Source organism: Phoca vitulina, unplaced genomic scaffold, assembly GCF_004348235.1.
Source record: "Phoca vitulina isolate PV1807 unplaced genomic scaffold, GSC_HSeal_1.0 scaffold16, whole genome shotgun sequence".
NCBI classification, from domain to species: domain Eukaryota; kingdom Metazoa; phylum Chordata; class Mammalia; order Carnivora; family Phocidae; genus Phoca; species Phoca vitulina.
Window position 1 is genome coordinate 27796478 of NW_022589719.1, and position 24015 is coordinate 27820492.

General features: G+C 36.9%; 1 protein-coding gene across 1 annotated transcript; it reads left to right on the top strand.

The window, feature by feature from the left end:
• The first annotated feature begins 400 nt into the window (after positions 1-400).
• On the top strand, positions 401-19569 carry MS4A5 (membrane spanning 4-domains A5). The gene is made up of 5 exons (XM_032414800.1): positions 401-616; positions 4313-4441; positions 6733-6789; positions 7770-7922; positions 19474-19569. Exons 1-5 carry the CDS (start codon positions 464-466, stop codon positions 19567-19569), a joined length of 588 nt encoding a protein of 195 aa, XP_032270691.1. The 5' UTR covers positions 401-463.
• The last annotated feature ends 4446 nt before the right edge of the window (positions 19570-24015 follow it).

Here is a 24015-nt window from a genome sequence, read left to right on the forward strand (position 1 = left end):
TGTCTACTTTAAGAAGTGGATTATTAATTAATTCTGAGGGCCTGAGAGCTTTTGTCCCCTACCTCCTGAAGACAGAGAACTAGAATAAGTATTCGCAATACTCATTTATTTCGGAACTAAAATGTCTTCACAGATCATCTAGCCCAGCCTGATCAATGTACATATATGGAATCTGAAACCAAGAGAGGGGATGTGACTTGCCCAAGGTCACAGTGAGTTCCTGACTGAACTAGGACTACTGGGCAGGTCCTCTGACCTCCAGTCCTGGGTATTTTATTCACTAACCTTGAGATCTCGACCAATCCTGAGATTCCATGACTCTGTGACTCTATGGTTCTATAATTCCAAGACAAAGCACAACAATGCCAGTGCTCCAGGCAGCCTTGGTACAGAAGAAGAACATGGTCTAGACTTAAGTACCATCAAGAACATTTTTTCATTTCAAAATACCAACTGCACCATCATGGATTCAAACGCTGCACACAATCCTGTGTTTCTGGTATTTCCCCCAGATATCACTGTTCCTGACTTGCAGTCAGCAGACCTTACAGCCACAACCTATGATACAAGCGGCCCTTTTCCAAAATTACTTGCTACAAAAATGAAAATCTTAGGGGTAAGTCAGATTTGCCCCAATGTATACTCTACTGAGGGTGTGTTACGGACGGTTTGTGCTCCCCACAGTTCATAGTTGAAACCATAATTCCAGTGTAATGGTGTTTGGAGGTGGGGCTTTTTGGGAGTAATTACTTCATGATGGTAAAGCCCTCATGAATGGGATTAGTGCCCTTATAAGAAGAGGTCAGAGAGGTAGCTAGCTCTCTTTCCACCATGTGAAGTTACAAAAGAGAAGTGGGCGGTCTGCAACCCAGAAGGGGTCTACACCAGAACCCAACCATGCTGGCACCCTGATCTCAAACTTTCAGCCTACAGAATCATGAGAAATAAATTCCTGTTTTTTATAAGCCACCCAGTCTATGAACCATGGGCTTAATCAACCACCCCCAGCAGGATGTTACAGATTCTATAACTTTGCAATAGAAGCTGAACTAAGATAGGGGGTGGGGGAGAAGAAGAGGGAAAGAAATGTCTGGTGGCACAATGTTTCAAGGTAGGAGCTAATTCCAACTTTTATTTCCATCCAGTTCAGGAAGTATATGTCACATTTCTAAACCAATTATGTAAAAGGTTCTATGGAGAGGAAGATATAAAATGAATAAGCCAAAATCCCTGGGCTCTTGAAGATTGCAGTTAAAGTAAAAATCTCCAAACTCACTACCTAGCAGTTTTTTCATAGTTAAGTTCAGAGAAAAGAAAGAGAAAATCAGGTAGACGTCAATAGATCAGATTTTATATCCTGGGTTACTGAGTTCGACAGTTTTACATTTTCCCAATCAAGACTCAGAATTCAGTTTCACAATATTAAATGGTATTTTTATATGTGGGGCTTTTGCAGAAAATCCCCTTAATACTGTAAATGCTCATCTCTCCACCCACTTATCCATTTCATGACTATTAATTATTTTTTATTTACCAATCTCCTTTCAGAAAATGTGATTCAGTATGTTTAAGGCTGTGATAGTGTCTATATCTTATAAAATATTTGTCATTTCAACCCCAAGCCTTCCAGAGTGGAAAATAGAAAGAAATTGACTTTTTTTTCCCAGGAAAAAAAAACAAAGTAGAGAAAAATGGCCCACTGACATGCAGAAAAGGGCCGTCAGTCTAAACTGCTTTAGCATCTATTCAAATACAATGGTACTGAAACTTCTGCCAAAGCGTTCAAATTACTTTAACAAATATGGATTGAACTATGTGCAAAAAACTATGCTAGACACTATGGGGGTTACAGAAATAAATACAACCTAGTTTCTCTCATTGAGGAGAGAATACACAATTTAGAAAGAAAAAAATAACAATATTAAATACCATGTTTCACAGTAGCATCTAATAAGAGCCATAAATGGTTGGGGGTGAGAGGCAGGGGAACCCAGAGAGGGAACGGTTACTTCTATCTAAAAGCAATGGGACAACGTTATGGCAATTTTGGCATTTAGTCTGAACACTAAAGAAGTGATGGAATTTTAATAAGTAGATATGAAAGGGGAGGAGGAGAGCAGAATATTCTAGATAGAGAAAGCACCATGAACAAAGAACTCATGGTAGCATAGTTTGGGAATGACGAAAGAGCTGGGAGGAAGCACATTAGACTCGAAATATTTAAGGGGATTAAAAGACAAACAAAAAAAAAGAAATAAGAAAAATCAGGATGGATAAATACACTGCAGTACGTCCATACAAGGGAATGTTATTCAGTGCTCAAAATAAATAAGCCATCATGCCATGAAGATACATGAAGGAAACTAAAATATGCATTTCTAAATGAAAGAAGCCAGCCCGTAAAGACAACAAACTATATCATTCCAACTATGTGACATTCTGGAAAAGCCAAAAAATGGAGACAAAAAGATCAGTGGTTGCCAAGGGATGGAGCAGAGAGGGAGGGATGAATAGGTAGAGGACAGAGGATATTTAGAGCAGGAAAACTATTCTGCACAATACTATAATCGTGGATACATGTCATTACACATTTGTCAAAACCCACAGAATGTACAACAGCAACAGCGAAGCCTAATGTAAACTATGGATTCTGGCTGACAATGATGTGTCAGTGTCGGTTCAATTGTAACAAATATACCACATTGATATGGGATATTGGTAGTGGGGGAAGCAATAGGGGAGGGAAACAGGAAATAGATGGGAACTTTGTACTTTTCACTCAATTTTGCTGTGAACCTAAAACTGTTTTTAAAAAATAAAGCCTAGGCACGCCTGAGTGGCTCAGTTGGTTAAGCCCCGGCCTTCAGCTCAGGTCATGATCCCAGCGTCCTGGGATCCAGCCCCACATCGTGCTCCCTGCTTAGTGGGGAGCCTGCTTCTCCCTCTCCCTCTGCAGCTCCCCCTGCTTGTGCTCTCTCTGTCAAATAAATAAATAAAATCTTTAAAAAAATAAAAAATAAAAATAAAGCCTATTAATTTAAATAAAATGGTAAGTATGTACCGTAAATTTTGTTATAGATATTTTACCAACATTTTTTTAAAATGTGAAAAATAATATTTTGGGGAGAAAAGGAAACAACCAGGAAGGTAATTTGGAGACCTAATTGCCAAGAATCTTATACCCATCCCTACTTAGACTTTACAATATTGACAAGTAGTTTCCAATCTGTGAAATCAACAAATCACCTAAGGAGCTTTATAAAATGTGTATACCAAGTCCCCAGGCCTTGTTCCAGAACTACCGAATATCAATTTTGAGGGAGTGGGGGCGGGGGTTGAAATCTGTATTTTGTAAACACTTCTCTGAATTTGATGACCACCAGATTTGGGAGCTTTGTTTCAAACAAATTGAGAAGAGTAACCAGATTGGTTCTGTTTTGCGATCTTACTTCAGCACTGATATAACACTAGAATAGAGAAAAAGGAAGCTGGTGCAGAAAAGCCAGTTAGAAAACAATTTTAATAGTTTAGATGAATGGATAGTGGCTATTGAGTTGAACTTACTCAAATGGACTTGGACTTGAGGAAAAGGATATCCTTCACAATTCACCTACTTAAAGGTCATAGTTGCTATGGGAGTGAAAGAAAGGACTCAGAGAAGGTAGATGGAGAGTAAGAGGGCAGAGAACAAACACTCACACATGGTACACCTTCCATTCTTTACGTCATTCTCACCAATCTTCCCTAGCAATCGTCAAACCACTGCTTTACTTTTTTTTCATTATTTGTTCTATTTTTAATTTTTTGAGGAATCTCCATACTGTTTTCCATAGTGATACATCCCTACCAACAGTGCACCACATCCTCACCAGCATCTGCTATCTTGTCTTTTTGATGTTAGCCATTTTAACAGATGTGAGGTCCTATCACTTTGTGGTTTTGATTTTCATTTCCCCGCTGCTTGGAGAGTTTGACATGGTCTAACCTGGAGATTCTATTCAGTAAGTATAGGATATAGGATATAGGGCCTGAGAGTCTGCATCTCTAATTCTCAGGTGATCCTAATGTTGCCAATCCATGGGCTACATTTTCCAGAGCACTGATTTAGATCATTTTACCTGTTACCAAATATCAGTTAAAGGGATCAAGAAAACACCTGGGAGCATCATAAGGGGTTTCTACCATCCTTCCCCTATTTATAAAAGAAGGTAATCACCAAATCCTTTTAACCAAAAGAAGATCATGTATATTTTTGGAAAGGAAACCTACCATTTTGCTTTTTCCTTACCATGACTTTTTACTCTATTTATAGGCTATGCAGATCCTGTTTGGAGTGATGAACTTTTCTTTTGGAGTTGTTTTCCTTTTCACCCTTGAAAATCCATACCCACGGTTCCCCTTTATATTTGTTTCAGGATATCCATTCTGGAGCTCAGTTTTGGTGAGTATAGTCAATTGAGTTCAATTTGAAGCCATGACAACAGGGATACTAGGGAATTCTTAATTACAAAATGAGCTGCATTCAGTTGTAGGATATGCTTTGTAAAGATAAAATAAAAATCAACTTTATTGAAATCATTTCCCCATTAATTCATCAGAGTTGCTGACGTTCCATCTTTGGGTCCTGAAGTTCCTTTGGGAATATGTCCTTGGGTCTTGATGTCATTTGTCCATTCATTCATTCAAAATGAGTTGCTATCTATTATAAGCCAGATACATAGTGGAAGGCAATGAGGATCGAAAGGTTAATAATATATGGACCCTCACTATGAAAGACAGTATGAAGTTTCCTCAAAAAATTAAAAATAAAATGACCATATATGATCTAGCAATTCCACTTCTGGGAATATATCCAAAGGAAATGAAAACCCTATGTCACAGATACATCTGCAGCTCCACGTCCATAGCATTAGTCACAGAAGTCAAGACATGTAAACAAGCTAAGTGTCCATCAACAGATGAATGGATGATAAAGAAGTGTGTATATATATATATACAGGCCATAAAAAAACAAGGAAATCCTGCCACTTGCAACAACATGGTTAGACCTTAAGGGCATTATGTTAAGTGAAATAAGTCAGACAGGGAAAGACAAATACTGCATGATCTCACTGATATTTAGAACTTAAAAAAATTCATAGATAAAGAGCTCAGATTTAAGGTTACCAGGGGCAGAGAGTGAGGAGAGAGGGGATGGAGGGTGGTGGTCAAAAGGTACAAGCTTCCAGTAATAAGATAAATAAGTACTAGGGATACAACGTATAACAGGATGATTTCAATTAACACTGTTGTATGATATACATGAAATTTTTTAAGAGAGTCTCATCACAAAGAAAAATATTATTTTTCTCCTCTTTTTCTTTTTCCTTTTTTTTGGTGGGGGGTTGTATCTATATGAAATAATTAACGTGAAGTAAAATTATTATAATCATTTCACAATATATATAAGTCAAATCATTATGCATATGCCCTAAACTTATACAGTACTGTATGTTAATTACATCTCAATAAAACTGGGGAAAAAATAAACAAAAATAATAATACATGAGCCCTTCCTTCAAAGGGCTCTCAGTTTAGCAAGAAAGAAACATGTAAAGAGGTCATTTCAAGGTAATGTGATAAATGATATCACAGTGCTTGTGTAAGGAGAGATGAAAGATCAGTTTACTCCTTAGAAAAGTAAAGAAACAGGGAAAGCTTCTTAGATGTACCTTTGAGCTACACAGAGGCATTTACATAATTACATTCAATAAACATTATTTTAGCACCTAGTTTAGTGCCAGAGAATGGATGGTGTGTGGGAATTCAGGAAAAAGGCAGTTCTTGGTCTCAAGGTCTCTCAAATAGAGAGTCAGATCATCACCATATGGTGTGATGAGTGGTGACAGACATAGGAACTGCCTCTATAGGAAAGGTACCTACAAAAAGGAGGGGAAGATGCCCAGAGACACTCCAGCTTGGCTGAGTTTTAAAGGATGGGTGGTTAATCAGGATGAGAGCACCTAGAGAGGAAGGGTGGAAGGAATGGTAGAGAGTGGGGAATGGTTGGGCATAAGGGCTAGGGATATCTTGCTGCATGCCAAGGGAGAACCATGAACAAAAGGCTCAAGGTATGGGAGAACACTTTCTATCCTGTAAGAGTGAGGGTGAAGAGATAAGGCTGAAGAAATACAAGGCAGTGGGACTGGAAACTTAAAAACGCATGTGCTGTAGTCCGATCTGGAGTTTCTACCAGATGATGCTACCACATATGACTCACCTCCATGAAAATTCTTGGGATTTTTTTTCAGAATTCCCAGCATATTAGCTGGCAGAACATGCTGGATTGCAAATGGGTATGAAGGATGTGTCTGATAAGAATGACAGAATCTGATTTTATTGGTTGTGAACTGATTTGACACCAGTGTGGCATGATATCAAAGCTCAGTCCACAATAGCTATAAAAGGAAGGTAGATGAGAAAACTAAAGCCCAGTGAAGCTAAAAGAAAAAAAAAACAAAAAACTCATGTTCAAATAGATAGTTAAGGCTAAAGCTAATTTCTAGTTCAGTATTTTGTCCACTACTCATGTGTGGACAATCTTATCAGGCATCTCACCCTGCCCACTGCTCTGAGGATCGTGTGAATTAGGAAGGAAGACATGTGAACGAAACACATAGAAGTCTATTCTCTGAGAACTCTTTAACATCAGTTAAGCAAGCCCATCACTAAAATATTTATTCTTTTTAATAGTTCATTAATTCTGGAGCCTTCCTAGTTGCATTGGAAAGAAAAACCACAGAAACTCTGGTGAGTTACATTTTCCCCGTCACTAAAAATTTATAACTTTGAAATAATGATTTTAACCTTGAAAGTGAATTTGGAAAATCATTAACCCACTATAATTCCACAAACTGTCAAGTACTGATACCAACCAATGTCACTGGTCTTTTGTCCATAGAATCATAAAACAGTAGTGCCAAAAGAGTTTTCTAGGTCATCCAGTTTCTTATTTTATATATGAAAACACTGAGGCATAGAATAAAAGCCAAGTTCCTAAACAAAATGGTAAAATGGGTCTCAGCATTCCAGTAACTCATTCATTCATTCTTTCTGTCATGCCAGACACTTTGAAAGGCACTAGTTTGACTCACATGATAGGCACACTGTGAAGACAACCTAATTAAAAAATAAATAAATAAAATAACATAAAACCTTATAAGCAGAAGTTCAAAATAAGTAATACAGTGTTAATGAATGCAAAAGTCTAACTTACAGATAAATTTAAGTATAATATTTTTACTTTTCTCAAAGAATCAAAAATGTGAGATATTAATTAACAAGCCAATAAATTATTTCCAACACAGGACTTCTCCTGTAGGTTTGAAGTTTTAGGAAGGAATAAAAATTGCAAAGAAATACAATGTTTAGTTAAAAAGAGCCATAAAACAAAAATGCAAGTAGGTCATGATTTTTACCAGAGCATCAAAGTGCAGGGCAATGTGGCTATGCCTAAGTACCCCTTTTGTCCAGTGTGCACCTGTCCCCCCAACTAAATGGGAGTTAACTTATTAGGTACAGACTGTGGGGGATAGAAGGGTTATTAAAAGTTCACTGGATTCCCTCATTCTCTGGCTGAGTGCCTGAAGCCCAAAGGGATGAAGTGTCTCATATATGATCATACAGCTGCTTTGTGGCATTGCAATGCTGTGACTAAAACTCTCCCTCCAGTCTCCCCCACCACTATTTTTTGTCTGTAGACTCAGTGTTATGGTCTTCATCTCTTTCAGGTGAAGTTAAGCCGAATAATGAATTCTCTTAGTGCCCTGGCAGCAATAGCTGGAATCATTCTCCTCACATTGGGCCTCATTCTAGATCAACACTTCTTTTGTGGCTATGCTGAAACAATTAGTCAGTGTCAGGCCATTGCTACCCTATTCATTGTAAGTATACTGCATTTTTATGGCTAGGAGTAATGGGTGTAATCATAAAGATTGATTAGCATCTAATCAGCAAAATCCAAATAATGTGTGGACACATGTATTTTCTTTTATTTACAAACATTTATAGAAATCATAATATCTGATAGGTTACACCAGGCATTGTGGAATAGAAAATAAACACATTATAACCCCCAACTTGAGGAATTCACAGATGAGTAGAGAAGATAAAGCATATATACCAATGAGTATAATATAAAAGGTAGAGTGATATAGGAAGAAAAATGCAGGTATAGCAGTACGGTAGTGATTCATAGTCCCAGATATATATTAGAATCTTAAGTGGAATATTTTTATGGTTTTGGTTTTGGCTTTAATACTCAGACTGGACTTCTGATAAAACATGGTATATATTGAAAACAGGCATTTATTTCTGCTCTTTCCAAAATACCACTATTATTAGTTTAAGGGAATGGAAAAGATGTAAATCTACATGGAGAGAAAAATTAGTCAACAAGACCCATCAAAATTTGTCAAGAAAGCTGGAAAGTAATCAGTCACCTAAGGAAAAGGTAGTCTTCACAGAAGTAAAATATCACAGTTGCAAGAGTAGATATCTTTCCTCATCTTTTTCCTGTACTTAGAAGGAAAACATCTTGTCTTTCACCATTAAGTATGATGTCGGCTGAGGGTTTTTTAGATGGATTTGATCAAGTTGAAAAAGTTTCTTCTCTTCCTAGTTTGCTGAACATATTTACCATGTGTGTTGAATTTAGTGAAATGCTTTTTCTGTATCAACTGAGATGATCATGTGGTTTTTGTCCTTTATTCTATTGTTATGGTGCATTGCAGTGATTGACTTTTTTATCTTTTTTTTTATTATGTTATGTTAATCACCATACAGTACATCATTAGTTTTTCTTAATTTTATTATGTTATGTTAATCACCATACATCATTAGTTTTTGATGTAATGTTCCATGATTCATTGTTTGCATATAATGCCCAGTGCTCCATGCAATACGTGCCCTCCTTAATACCCATCACTTTTTTATCTTAAATAAAAATAAATTTATCCTGGGATAATCCCATTCAGTCATGCTGTATAATTCTTTTTAAATGTTGTTGGATTCAATTTTCTGGTACTTTGTTAAAGATTTTTACATCTTTATTTATAAGGGATCTTGGCCTATACTCATCTTTTCTTGTGATGTCTTTGGTTTTTGTGTCTGGTTAATATTGGCATTATAGAATGAGTTGGAAAATACTGCTTCCGTTTATACTTTCTGGTAAATTTTGAAAAAAATTATGTTGAATTTTCCATAAACATCTGGAAGACTTCACTGGTAAAGTCTCCTAGGTCTGGGCTTTTTTTTTTTTGTGAGAAGTTTTCTTAAATTACCTGTTATCAGTTTATTTAGATTTCCTATTCCTTCTTGGATCAGTTTCAGGGGTTTGTCCCTTATTGTCAGCATGAGTGAATGAAGGAACATGACAATACTGATTTTCAAAAAAGGCTGTCTTGGTAGTGCTGTGTTAGTAGAGTTGTCTACCAATAATCTAGAACCTTGAATTAGCATACAGGAGATAAAATAGCCAAGAGTATAAGCCCATCACCATCAATGGCATCAGTCATTTTGAGGGAGGGTAGTTTTGTTCCAGTCACCTTGAGTGGAAGCAGTCTAGTCCCTAATTCTGAGGAGCTTGGGCCACCTGTGTATTAGCTGTCCTATCTTTTAGACCATTTGCTTTTGTAAAGTTTCTAGAGGATTATAGCTTAACGTCTATAATAAGTGCGGTAGTGGTGGTGGTGGTGGTGGTGATTTTAGTAAGATCTTATCCAACAAGGCTCAAGTGTACTCTTTCCCTGATGATATTTCCAAAATAACCAGTCACCTGCCTAAGGTCACAAAGAATGATTAATTAGATGGCTGGCAAGGAAAAGTAGTCCACATCTGTTAGTGGAAAAAACTGACAAATTTATTATATAATCAGAGTTATCAGAATGAAAGTCAAATCATTCACTGAGATATAATACAGAATTAATTTCTGAGAATTTAGTCAATGATTACCAGGAAGTAAGAAGAAAATAGGGATAGTGAAGGCCTTGGAAAATCCACCCCTGCCTGCTGACTCAAGAAATCAGCAGCCTCCGACAGGTGGAATATGTGAAGAAGAGTCTCTCCTACAGCCAATTTCCTACATATAGATAAGACTAGAGAAGGTTCTTAAAAGATTTTAATGAGTAATCCAAGATAATTGGTCCTAGAAAGGATATTGGTCAAAGAGACATGTTACTTATTAGTCCTGGTGGCTGGCTAACAAGACATAACTCTTTTCCTAGGATTTATTCTTATAGATACACAAAAATATAGATAAAAGGCAGATAGACAGACAGGATGGTTAGTGGCAAAGCTTTGGCAGACCATCTTTTTCTTCACCCCCACCCCACCAAGGGAAAAGAAAACAAGAACAGATGTGAAGGGATAATGAAAAAGTCGTGGGAAACCTGACTCCCAGGACAAATAAAATAAACCCTACCCAATAAAAAGTGCTAGATCACCTCATCAACATAGATGTGCAAACCCTGGGCAGGGTTGCTCTCAGACAGCCAGTGGAATAGCCACTAAGTGAGTCAAAGGACCAGAACCGTAATAGTGAGGGGTCTGACAAGACCTCTCTGGGGCCTCTGTGACTGTCTAGCACCTTCAAAGACCACCGGGAAAATCAATGACGGTTAAAAGCTGAATTTATTAAATTTGCTAATCAAGGGAGAGCATGGGTCTCAGACACAATAGGGGGAAACAGAAAAGGGCATTTATAGGATTTCATCAGCTGGAGGAGTCATAAGGTAATTTTAGGGGAGAGTAACAGCAGTCTGGAAAGGAACTGGTTAGATTTGCAAACTAGACGAGTTGCAGAGACAGCCAATGGTCTAACTTTTGGAAAACATGAATTCACATGGAATTACGATTAAAACATCTCTCTGTGGCCCTATTTTGAACATAAAGCTCTGAGACATCTTATGTTAAAATCTTGAACTTAGATATTCGGTCTTGCATATCATGCTTTGATACTTTATCAATTTGCTGAGTCAAAGTACAGTTATTTTTCAAATCATGGTTTTGTTTCATTATCAATTCTCAGTAATCTTAACTAAAACAAAAACTAAAAACTATGAAAATTACCAAAAAGAAAAAGTAGAAGGAACTGGACTGATATCTAACTTCTCAAAAGCAACAATAAAAGCCAAAAGACTGAACAATATCTTCAGTATTCTGAAAAAAATAACTGCCAACCAATAACCTATCACTCACTACCCATTACTGTGATACAGATACATACAAACATACATACATACACAATGGAATATTACTCAACCATAAAAAAGAATGAAATCTTGTCATTTGCAATGACGTGGCTGAAGCTAGAGTGTACTATGCTAAGTGAAATAAGTCAAAGAAAGACAAATACCATATGATTTCACTCATATGTGGAGTGTAAGAAACAAAACAGATGAACAAAGGGGGGTAAATAAAGAGAGAGTCAATCTAGGAAAGGGGGGTAAATAAAGAGAGAGTCAATCTAGGAAAGAGACTCCTAACTATAGAGAAAAAACTGATGGTTGCTGGAAGGAGGTGGGCAGGGGATGAGCTAGGTGTGTGATGGGCATTAAGGAGGGCACTTGTGATGAGCACTGGGTGTTATATGTAAGTGACGAATCACTGAATTCTACTACTGAAACCAATATTACACTATATGTTAACTAACTAGAATTTAAATAAAAACTTGAAACAGAAAAAGGAGAAGAAAAACATCTTACAAGAATGAAGTGAAATGAAGAATTTTTAGAGATACAAAAATTGAGCTTGCCTCCTGCAGACCAGAATTAAAGGAATAAAGAATGAACTCCAAATAGAAAGAAAACGATAGCACAATGAGATGCAAGAAGGAATGAAGAACAAAGAATGTGATAAACGTGTGGACAAATACAAGTGAATACTGCTTGTGTAATGCAGTAATAATAATATATATTGAGATTAAAAATAAAGTATTTAAAATACCAGTCAGCATTAACATATAAGTAGAGAAGGGAGCAAATGGTGTTTTTGTTAGTTGTGTTTGCTAAGGACCTGAGTTTTCTCTGAGAAGAGCATGAAGGTTTGAAGAACTTTTAGACTTTGATATGTTTTAACACCTAATGGTATCATCAAAAGTAAAAAACTAGAACTAATAGATATATTTAGTCTATTATATCCAACAACAAAGAATACACAATTTTGTAACACATACCAACAAAAGATGACTATATATTGGTAAATATGACAATTCCAGATTAATACCAAAGGTTGAAGTCCTAGTGTATGACCTATGCAATAAAACCATAAGCAATGATAAAAATAATTTTAACCTGTGTGGTTGGATATTAAGCAGTAGGTTTCAAAGTAATTATTGGATCAGGAAAGAAATCATAATATGAATCCAAAGATGTTCTGAAATGAAAGCTCAAAAACTTGAGGGCGAAGGTAAAGCAATACTTTTAAGGCAATTCATAGCTTGGAAATGTAGACACTATAAAATATGAAACTTTGAAAAATAATGGCCCAAATATTAATCTCAGGGATTAAAGGAGAGAAAATTAGTCCAAAGAAAGAAGAAGAAAGGAATTAATATATAATGACAAGAGAAGAAATTAGTAAAAACAAAACAAAACAAAAATCATGCACACATCAGAAAGGATCAAAACAGCCAATGATTGGTTTACTGAAAATACTAGTAAAGTATACAAATCCTTTTTTTCTGGTTATGACAGAGTAATTTATATCAGAGCATCTCTCTAGTGAAAACCACTTTTATTAAGAGCTTATTAAAATAACAAAAAACTTCCAAATGTTTGAATATACATGAAAGAAACCATGGCAGCCAGGATTTAAAGTACAAGGATCCTGTGAGATTTGTACACGTTGAATGAACTAAACCCAAAATTCTCCATCACTTTTCTCCACAAGTTATTTCCTGACACCTAAGATGTGTAGGATGCAAAGCTCAGGAGCCAAGTTGATAAGAAGCTAAGAGGCTAAAAGGCCAAGAAGAGATTTCGGCAGTCATGCAGTACTGCAGACACACACACATTGTTCAGAGTCCACCAAGAGGAGTAGTGGAGTCTGGTAAACACCCCAAAATTTCACTTCTGAAGAAAGACTACACCCTAGAATTAAGGACAAAGGAAACAGACCAGCCTCACAAAACTGAAATTTGTCCTTGAATTATTTTGATCATGGTAACCTTCTCCTAATCTGTCTGATGGAAGAAAATTAATTCATCCCTAGAAGAAGATAACATAATTTAGAATTTCTACCATTTTTTGCATACTACATTTGTTATTAAGTGCAAAACAAAACAAAGCAAATTAGTCATACCAGAAGATAGGACTGAACATCTAAAAAATAAAAACAAAATAATCAGGGCATCTGGGTAGCTCAGTTGGTTAAGTGTCTGACTCTTGATTTTGGCTCAAGTCATGATCTCAGGATCCTGGGATCGAGGCCCAGGTCAGGCTCTGTGCTCAGGGGAGTCTGCTTTAGGATTCTCTCTCTCCCTCTCTCTCAGCCCTTTCCCCCACTCTCTCTCTCTCACTCTCTAAGATAAATAAATCTTTAAAAAAAAATAATCAATGATTGAAACCACCTCAGTGGTGACACAGATGGTAGGGTCATCAGATACAAACTTGACAATAAACATGGCTGTTATATCCAAGAGAGAAGAGAATGAGTTGGAGAATATTATGGGACACTGAAACCCATTAGAAAGAAGTCATTGGAATTTATAGAACCGCAACTAAGCACTCAGTAGATGGGGCGAACAGCATTATTAGACACTTCAGAAGGGCAAAGGAAGAGAATCAGTATAAAATATGAAGACTAATGCCCGAAGAGAAGAAAGTGATATAAAATATTAGAAAGAACAAACATAAGGGACATATGGAGCGGAACAGAAAAAAAGGTGCCCTATATACAACTGAAGAACCACAAGAGAGAAAATGAAAATGCAGCACAGAACAATGCTCACAGAGAGAATGGCTGATGATTTTGTAAAGGAATCAAAGACAAGACATGAACCACAAACAGGAAAATACAAGGAAAAGTACATAAAGCACATGATACTTAAATTTCTGAGGGAAAATAATGTATAAAGAGCAAAACCTAAAAAGAAGCTGGGGGTGGGGACAGAGGTGAATACATTACATTCAAAGGAACAAAGGTAAACTTCCAACTGACTTTTCATTTGGAGGCCTGGCAGAGGCCAGAAAACACTGGAATGACATTTTAAACTGCCGAAATAAAATACTGCTAATCCAGAATTCAGTGTTCAGTGAAAATGTTCTTTAAAAGTTAAGTTGAAGTAAAGATATCAGACTAACAAACCTGAAAACAATTGGTATTGGCAAATTAGTCCTGAACACAGTAATTACTAGTAAGAATACTGGATAGGTAATCAAAAACCTCCCAAAAGAGGAAAGTCCAGACCAGATGGCTTCACTGGTGAATTCTACTAGAAATTTAAAGAAGAATTAACACCAATCCTTAAGCTCTTCAAAAAAATAGAAAAGAAGGATCCAAATTCATTTTACAAGCCCAGGATTACCCACACCAAAACCAGACAACTATGCTACAAGAAAAGAAATTTCAAGTCAATATCCCTGATGAACATATATGCAAAAATTCTCAATACATTGTTAGCAAACTGAATTCAATAGTATATTAAAAGTCTCCTACACTATTATCAAGTGGTATTTATTCCAGGGATGCAAGGATGGTTCAACATACACAAATCAATAAATGTGATATACCACATTAACACAATGAAGGATGAAAATCATATGACCATCTCAATCGATGCAGAAAAAGAATCTAACAAAATTCAACATGAAAAAATTTAAATTCTCAACACACTGAGATAAAGGAGCATACCTCAACATAATAAAGGCCATATATGACAAGCCCACAGCTAACATGATACTAAACAGTGAAAAACCAAAACTTTTCCTCTAAAATCAGGAACAAGACAAAGATGCCTAGTCTCGTAATTTCTATTCAACAAAGTACAAGAAGTCCTGGCCAGAGCAACTGGGGGAAGAAAGAAAGAAAAATAGAAGGGAAGGGAAGAGAAGAGAACAAAGAAAAAGCATCCAAATCAGAAAGGCAGAAGTAAAAATATCTGTTTGCAGAGGACATATACTTAGAAAACCCTAAAGACTCCACCAAAAAACTATTAGAATAAAATAAATTCAATAAGATTGCAGGATACAAAAACCAACATACAAAAATCAGTTTCAGTTGCATTTCTATACACTAATAAAGAGCTATGAGAAAGAAATTATGAAAACAATCACATCAAAAAAGGTAATGTATTTAGGAATAAATTTAATCAAGGAGGTGAAAGATCTGTACACTGAAAACTTTAAGACATTGACGAAAGAAACTGAAGACACAAATAAATGGGAAGATATCCCCTGTTCATGGATTGGAAGAATTAATATTGTTAAAATGTCCATACTACCCAAAGCAGTATACAGATTTAATGCAATCCCCATCAAAACGCCAATGGCATTTTTCTTAGAAATAGAAAATAGTCCTAAAATTTTATGGAACCACAAAAGACCCCAAATAGCAACAGCAATCTTGAGAAAGAAAGAAAAACAAAGCTGAAGCCATCACATTTCCTGATTTCAAACTATACTACAAAGCTATAGCTATCAAAACAGCATCGTATGAGTATACAAATAGACACACAGGTCGGTGGAATGAATAGAGAGCCCAGAAATAAGCCCATGCATATATGGTCAATTAATTTACAACAAAGGAGCCAAGAATATATGACAGGGAAAGGACAGTCTCTTCAATAAATGGTATTAGGAAAATTAAACAGCCACACACAAAGAAATGAAAGTAGACTACTATCTTACACCATACACAAAAATCAATTCAAAATAGATTAAGGACTTGAATGTAAGACCTAAAACCATAAAACTCCTAGAAGAAAACACAGGTAGTAAACTACTTGATATCCATCCTGGCAATGATTTTTTGGATTTGACACCCAAAGCAAAAGCAACAAAAGCAAAATAAACAAGTGGGGCTACATCAAACTAAAAAGCTTCTGCACAACAAAGGAAACCACCAATAAAATGAAAATGCAGCCTATGGGATAGGAAAAAAATTTACAAATCACATATCTAATAAGCAAAATATATAAAGAATTTGTACAACTCAATAGCAAAAAAATAAAAATAAAAATAAAAAATGGGCAGAGGATCTGAAGAGACATTTTTCTAAAGAAGACATAACAGATGGCTAACAGGTACATGAAAAGATGTTCAGTATCATGAGCCATCAGGAAAATGCAAATCACAACCACAGTGAAATATCACTTCACATCTGTTAGAAGGTTATTATCAAAAAGACAAGAAATAACAAGTGTTGGTGAGGTTGTGGAGGAAATGGAACCCTTGTGCACTAGTGGTGGGAATGCAAGTGCAACCACTATGGAAAACAACATGGAGGGTCCTCAGAAGTTAAAACTACTATACAATCCAGCAATTCTACTTCTGAGTATTTATCAGAAAGAAAACACTAACTCAAAAAGATATGAACATCTTCATATTCATTGCAGCATCATTTACAATAGCCAAAACATGGAAACAAGCTAAGCATCCACCAATGGATGTATATGTGGTACATTTACAATGGAATATTATTCAGTGCCAAGAAAGAAGGAAATCCTACCATTTGCAACAACGTGAAAGGACTTTGAAGATATTATGCTAAATGAGATCTCTGTCTGACTGATGGAGGAAAACAAATACTGTACAATATCACTTACATGTGGAATCTTAAAAAAGCCACATTCATAAAAACAGAGTGGAATGGTGGTTACCAGGGGCTGTGGGGCAGAGAATTTGGACTGATGTTTGCCAAAGAGTACAAACTTCCAATTAGAAGATGAAAAAGTTCTGGAGATCTAATGCACAGCATTGTGCTTATTGTTAGCAATACTGTATTATATACTTCAATGTTGCAAAGAGATTAGATCTTAAACTGTTCCCATTACAAAAAGTGAAATGATAATTATGTGACATGAGAGAGGTGTTATCTAATGCCACAATGGTAATCATATTGCAACATATAAATGCTTCAAATCAACACACTGCACGCCTTGTGCACACAATGCACACACACAATGTTATATGTCAATTATATCTCAAGTTAAAAAAAAAAAAGGCAAGGCACAGAATGGGAGATAATCTCCTCAATGCATATATCTGACTAAAGACCCATATCCAGAATGTATTAAGCACACCTGAATATTAATAATAAAAAGACCAAAAAAAAAATGAGTAGGACTTGAACAAGTACTTCACAGTAAAAGATCTGCCAACAGCCGGTAAGCATGTAAAAACGTGCTCAACATTATTAGTTACCAGAGGAATGCAAATTCAAAATCACAATGTTTGTATGCACAGCAGAATGACTTTAATGAAAAGGACTGGCAAAAGAAAATGTTGGCAGGAAGGTAAAGCACATGGAATTCTTATACATTTTTGGTGGGAATGTAAAATGGCTCAGCCACATTGGAAAACTATTTGGTAGTTTTTATCAAAATTAACAAGGCCTATTTTATGTCTTAGCAATATATACAAGAATGTTCACAGAAAACCTATTCATAACAGTTAAAAACTAGAAACAATCCAAATGTCTATCAACAACAGAGTGGCTAGAGAAACTGGTTATTCAAACAACAGAATACTACTTAGCAACAAGAAAGAAAACAGACTACTGATACATGCAACAGCATGGATGAATCTCAGTCCATTATACTGAAAAAACAAATTCAGATACAAAAATGAACAGGCAAAGTTATTAAATGGTGTTAGTAATCAGAACAGTGGTTGCCTCTGGCTGGGGTAGGGAGATTGACTGGGAAGGGACACAAGCGAACTTACTGGGGTGATACATGTTGATCTGGAAATCAAAAAAGGGTAAAATACATATATACTTAAATATAAAATCTGGCATGGTAAAAGAAGTGGAAAATATTTTTAAAGCAGATAACAGCAGTTTCAATGCTTTTACATACAAAGAATGAATATAACTAACAAGTCAAGAACACAATTTAAAAAATGGACAAGATTATGAGGAAGGAATTTACAAAAATGCAAATGTGGTGGCCAAATATACTCAGAGTGATGTTCGAATTCACTAGTAGTCAGGGAAATGCCAATTAAATTAATAGTGGACTAAGATACATTTATTAGATTGGCAAAAATAAAAGTTATAAAAATTATCACAGGTTGGGAAATGGTGGAAAGGATGTTCCTGTGTATTGGTGGCAGAAATCTGAAATGTTACTACCGTTTCAGAAAGGAAGGAGGCATTTATTTATATGAAAGATATCCAGGTAGCTATCTCCATAGCAATTAAACACCTACATATAAGGGCATGTGTACAAGAATGCTTATTGCAGCATTATTCAGAGCATTAAGAATGAACAAACATGGGGCGCCTGGGGGCTCAGTCATTAAGCGTCTGCCTTCGGCTCAGGTCATGATCCCAGGGTCCTGGGATCGAGCCCCGCATGGGGCTCCTTCTCGGCGGAAAGCTTCTCCCTCTCCCACTCTCCCTGCTTGTGTTCCTGCTCTCACTATCTCTCTCTCTGTCAAATAAATAAATAAAATCTAAAAAAAAAAAAAAAAAAAAAGAATGAATAAACACAACAGAAGAGGAGGAAAAGTAAATAAATTATTTCCTGTCACTAAAGAATAAATGAATTATGGCAACTCTACCATGAGATTTTATCATGTGGCCATTAAAAACCATGTGGCTCTAAAATAAACAATATTTTAACCTATACTCAAAACATGTAGAAAGATACGGTTGCAGAACAGAATGTTAACCATATGACCTTCACAAACTTTCACCGGCAAAACACTTGTATGTCCAGCCTCTGGGTTCCTAACAAGGTGTGTATCCTATTCATGCTCTCTGTTGCCAAGCTACAAAGCATTTGAAAATGGTCTCTAGCAGTGATAAAAAGAACAGAAGACGGTACTATTCGCCTATGCTTCTTTTCTGTGTGTGTTTTTCTACACGTTCCTCTTTTGTCTGTGCCTTTAGGGTTTTTACCCTCTTTTTCTTTCCTTTTCTATTTCTGCTTCTATTTTTTTTCCCTATTTCTTAACCTTTCTTTCTCCTTCAACAGACCACTTTTTCACATTATTTCTTTGTATTGTATATATTTATGAAATGGAACATTTCTGCATATGATATAGAATGTGGATTGTTTTGTATGACTTTCTCTAAGAAAATAATGTGCTGTCCTGTGCTGAAACAGCTGTATGCTCTCGTGATCCTCCACTATTTTACTTCCTAAGCATCCGATACACTTGAGACATGTGGGAGAGATTTTCTTAAATGGGCATTGCTACCTCACTGTCATCAGAAAAACCATTATTGTGCTAATACCGTGATTCTTTTTTTCTTCTTCTTCTGTTACAGGGAATTTTGATTATGTTGATGGCCTTCAGCATTATTGAATTATTCATCTCTCTGTCTTTCTCAGTTATGAGGAGACCCTTTTATTGTTGTGACTAATGGTGCTGAATATCACCGTGGGAATAAAGACGTGTTATAATATCATCAAGAAGTGAATTATGTTTGTGAGAAAAAGCCAGAAGGAACATAGAATCTTAAGACTGGCAACTGTCGGAAGCAAAGGGAAGTGACTTAAGAGAGTGGGGTCTGGGAACACTTTTGGCTGATGAAAACACATCCTGCCTCTTTGCAATGCCATCTCTTCCTCTCCCCAAATCACATGGTCATCTTGGTGCCACTCCTCTGTTAGTCATGCATGCACTGAACCGAAGGACAGCAATGTAGTGTTGCCACTGTACAAACAGAGAAATGAACCAAAGCCCACGGTGTGGAGTGACCAGGTCTATCATATCTCCTGCTGATTTCTCTAAGACATTCTACCTAGTGGCTCCATGGTTGTGTGGAAAAATGAGTTGGTTGGAAGAATGGCTTGGCCCACAGATTTTGCACTGATACTGCAAGATCATCAATGTGAGCCACTCGTAACAACTAGAATAGTAACAAGGAGGATATATGTTGGTTGAAAGCCACTATAACGTTCCAGGAACCACGCTAAGTGTTTTTTGTGTATTACTCATTTAACCTCACAAAAAGTCTAAGAGGCGAATTTTATTATTATACACGGTTCGTGGACAAGGAAGCTGAAGGCTAGAGAAGGTGAGCAGAGTGCCCCAGGTGACAAAGCATGGTATCAACAGGCAGTCTGGCTCCAGAGCCCAGGGTCTTAATCCCTACACCAACATACCAACGTCTCTTAGACTCTTGGTCTCAGAACCCCTCTACACGCTGAAAAAATTATTGAAGACTCATTACACATCAATAAAAGTAACCTTTTATTAACATAACTGTTATTTTCCAAAATTAAAAAAAATGAGTGTGAAGAGTGGCACTGATACATAGTTTTACAAATCTCCTTTTTTAGCTTACTTAACATTCTTTTATTTTATTTTTAGCTATTTTTAGTTATAGTTTATTTACAAACAAAGGCACACACTTAATGTATACGTACTCTCCTGACGCCAACACCATAACCGAGGTACTAAGCATATCCATCAGCTCCAAAATTTTCTTGTGCTCTTTTGTGGGGTTTTGTTTCTTTGTTTTTTGATGAGACCATTTAACATGAGATCTATCTTCTTAACATATTTTAGTGTACAATTCTGTATTAGTAACTAAGTACTCTGTTGTACAGTAGATCTCTAGAACTTACTCATTTTGCATAACAAAAACTTTGAAAAACAAAGGCCAATTTAACTTTACTGCACATTCAAATCACCAGAGGAACTTTAATAACCTGCGCCGCCCCCACCGCCCCCAAATGCACCAGATACCACCCAATAGCAATGAAATCAGAATGTGGTGAGAGCCCGGCATCAATAGTTTTTAAAGATCTCTAGGTGATTCCAATGCAGAGCTTCTCTCGAGCTTAATAGAAGGCAATTGGATTCTGGTAACTGCTTTTGCATTCAGTCTGATGTGATATCTCATGTTCTGTAGCCTGTGGAGATGACAGATGTAAACTTGTGTAAAGGGAAACTAAAGTCTTGGTATTATTATGAGAGCTGTCTTGAGATCACAGACCCCCTGAAAGAGCCTCAAGGACTCCGGGAGATTCCCAGGCCTCACAGGGAGATGGCTGCCTTACATTATATTTCCTTCCGCTGACTGAACACCTGCTAAGTATTAGGGATCTTCCTTCTGTCATCCCAGCTGTCATGACAGCCCTCTGAGGTAGGTACATCTAGCCTGTGTCCTCAGACATGAAAACTGTAGCTCAAAGTGGTTGATTTTTCTGAGACCACAAAAGGGAGTAGGATTTAGAACCAGGATTTGAGTCAAGATGCCCAACTCCAAATCTCATTATCCTTTGCTTCTTTTGGCATAGAAAACATTTAGCATATGCAAAGAGATAAACTATCAGGTTTTCATTTCTGCCATAAGCTGGAAGGAGAAAGGCCTATGGGTACATATGTGAGGGCAGGAGGCAGGGGAGTGAGATTCTAATGAAAAATATTTATTTAAAAAATTTATTTCCAGTGGAATCATGTTCTGATGAAAAATATCTGGTGCCTGAGTGAGGCTGAGAGGTATGGGTATGTGAGATATATTTAAGGGTAAGAATCCCCATCACCTAACAATAAGGGCTTTTAAGTCAGACCTAGGTCTAAATGTCAGTTTTACAATTTAAAGCTTAGTGACTTGAACAAGTTATTTAACCTTTGTGAGCTTTAAACTCCTAGACTAAAATGCAATAATATTATCTACCTAATGGGTTTACCATGAGCCTTAAATGAAATGTGAACTAATTTAATCAGTGCCTTGAACTTAAAAATCACATGGTAAATGGTAGGTTTTCTTTTGAATTTATAATTGAGGTTTTTTTTGCTTTCCATGCATCACTTTTTATCACATATGTGGCTTGGGGGCCAGTTTCCATCATTTCCTGATTGTTAGTCCCCACAATTACAAAATGGAATCAATACTATAGGTGTTATATGGACAGTGCTTGGCATATAAGTAGGTGTTCAACTCATTTTATTTGCCTGTTAAAAATATAAAGTAGTCCCTCAGAACAGAAGGAAGACCTCGTAAACTACAAAGCTCTCCTGATACTGGATAGCATTGTGATAATCATCTGGATGGGAGAACTAAAGCAGAATCACAATCTCTCACAGCAATCAGAAACACCAGCCCCACTTTCAAGGGACATACAGACAAATGGCTGAGTAAGGCAAGGACACAAGTAATTATGATGTAGAATGTAGTTTCCACAGGAGAGGCAAAATGTTCCAAGGACAAAAAAAAAAAAAAATAGAGTTAGGAGGTAGGGGGAATAAAAGGAAGGCAAATATGAACTAAATTAAAGTTTAGTTAATAAAATTTTGTGTAGACTTTAAGAAAGAGATCATCGTCTGGAAGCAAGAGGGCCACTAGGTAATGACAAGAGGGGAAGAGATTTTAAATGTGTACATATTTGACCTGATATCCTCAAACACTACAGAGAAAAAAAAATTATGAAACACAGGAAGTGCTACTGACAGATCCAGACTGTAGTTGGGATTTCAACACACAGCACTGCAGTCAATCAAGCCAAACCAGCAAAGACAAAGTGAAAGTTTGTTTGTTTATATAAATTCAAATGCAAGTTTATTCAGGAGGAATCACGCAAGAGCTGCCTAACTGATCTCACTGGCCACAAAAAAAACAGAGTAACAAACACTCTAAGACAGACTTGGAAAAACAGGGCCTACATAGAGAAAAGGATACGAAAATTCAGGTTGTGTGAGAAAAGGATATGAAAACTCAGTCCAAGCCTCACTGATGCCAGGCATTTGCCAAATTTCCATGCCAACTAACATGAAGGCAGATTCCAGTGACCACCCATCATCCTGGACTCCAATCTCTGGCCTCACAAGCACCCACAGCTCAGATCTGCTGTAATTATCATCCCTGTCGCCAACATTCAAGCACTCCAGCAGATCATCAGACCTACATCCAGATGCTTAAATAGACAGCAGATCTTATGTTTCTGCTCCTCTTCTCTCTATAAGATTTATGAGAGGTGACTGTATGCCTTTTACTTGTGTATACTTGATGACAGCAAGTTCTCTATTCACATGGTAGCCTGTTCCACTAATGAACTGCTTCAATGGTGGGAAGATGGCACTTGTTTTGATGTCACCCCAAAATCAGGCACTCCAGAACTACTCCTACCCATCGGCTCTAACCCTCTGATCCAAACCGTCATCATAGAGAGATGCAGAGGGAGAAACAGAGAACAGAGGAAGGAGGTGGGGAGAGAGAGAGAGGTGAGAAGAGAGAGGGATAGAGGGAGAGATGGAGGGAAGATAGGAATTAACCTCAAATTTGGCAGGAGAGCTGCCATATTTTTAGATTAGGCAAACAACTACCTAATTATAGCCCTGGGGGTCTCATAAAATAAAGCAAGGGACAAGGAAATTAAAAGCAATGAGAAATCCAACATATGGACATAAAAGTTGTATATGGTGGGGGCAGGGGAAACAATATCTTTGGGCAAAACTTTCTTTGATTTTTTCCCAAATATTTACACTTCCCTGGCTACCGGCTTCCTCCATTCTCTCACTTGATCTAGCAGTGGTATAGCTCCAGGCCAGACTGAAAAGAGAGGGGACACAAGGGAATGAGACAGATGGAAGAAAAAGAGGGGGTTTGTCGGTAAAAGGGCTACTTCAGTTTGTATCCCAAAACATGGAACTCTTGCCTCAAGCTTCTGAGGATGTATTCTACAGCACCAACGTACACTTTTAGGCCATTTCTAGTAAATCCCACACAAGACATACATGGTTCCACTAGAACCCTAAGTGTGGGTAAATGTGGACAATATTTGGAGAGGGATACCTACAACACTCCCAAACGACCGGGCTTAATGATTCTTCAATCTCTCCACTTGGATACCTTCTTCCT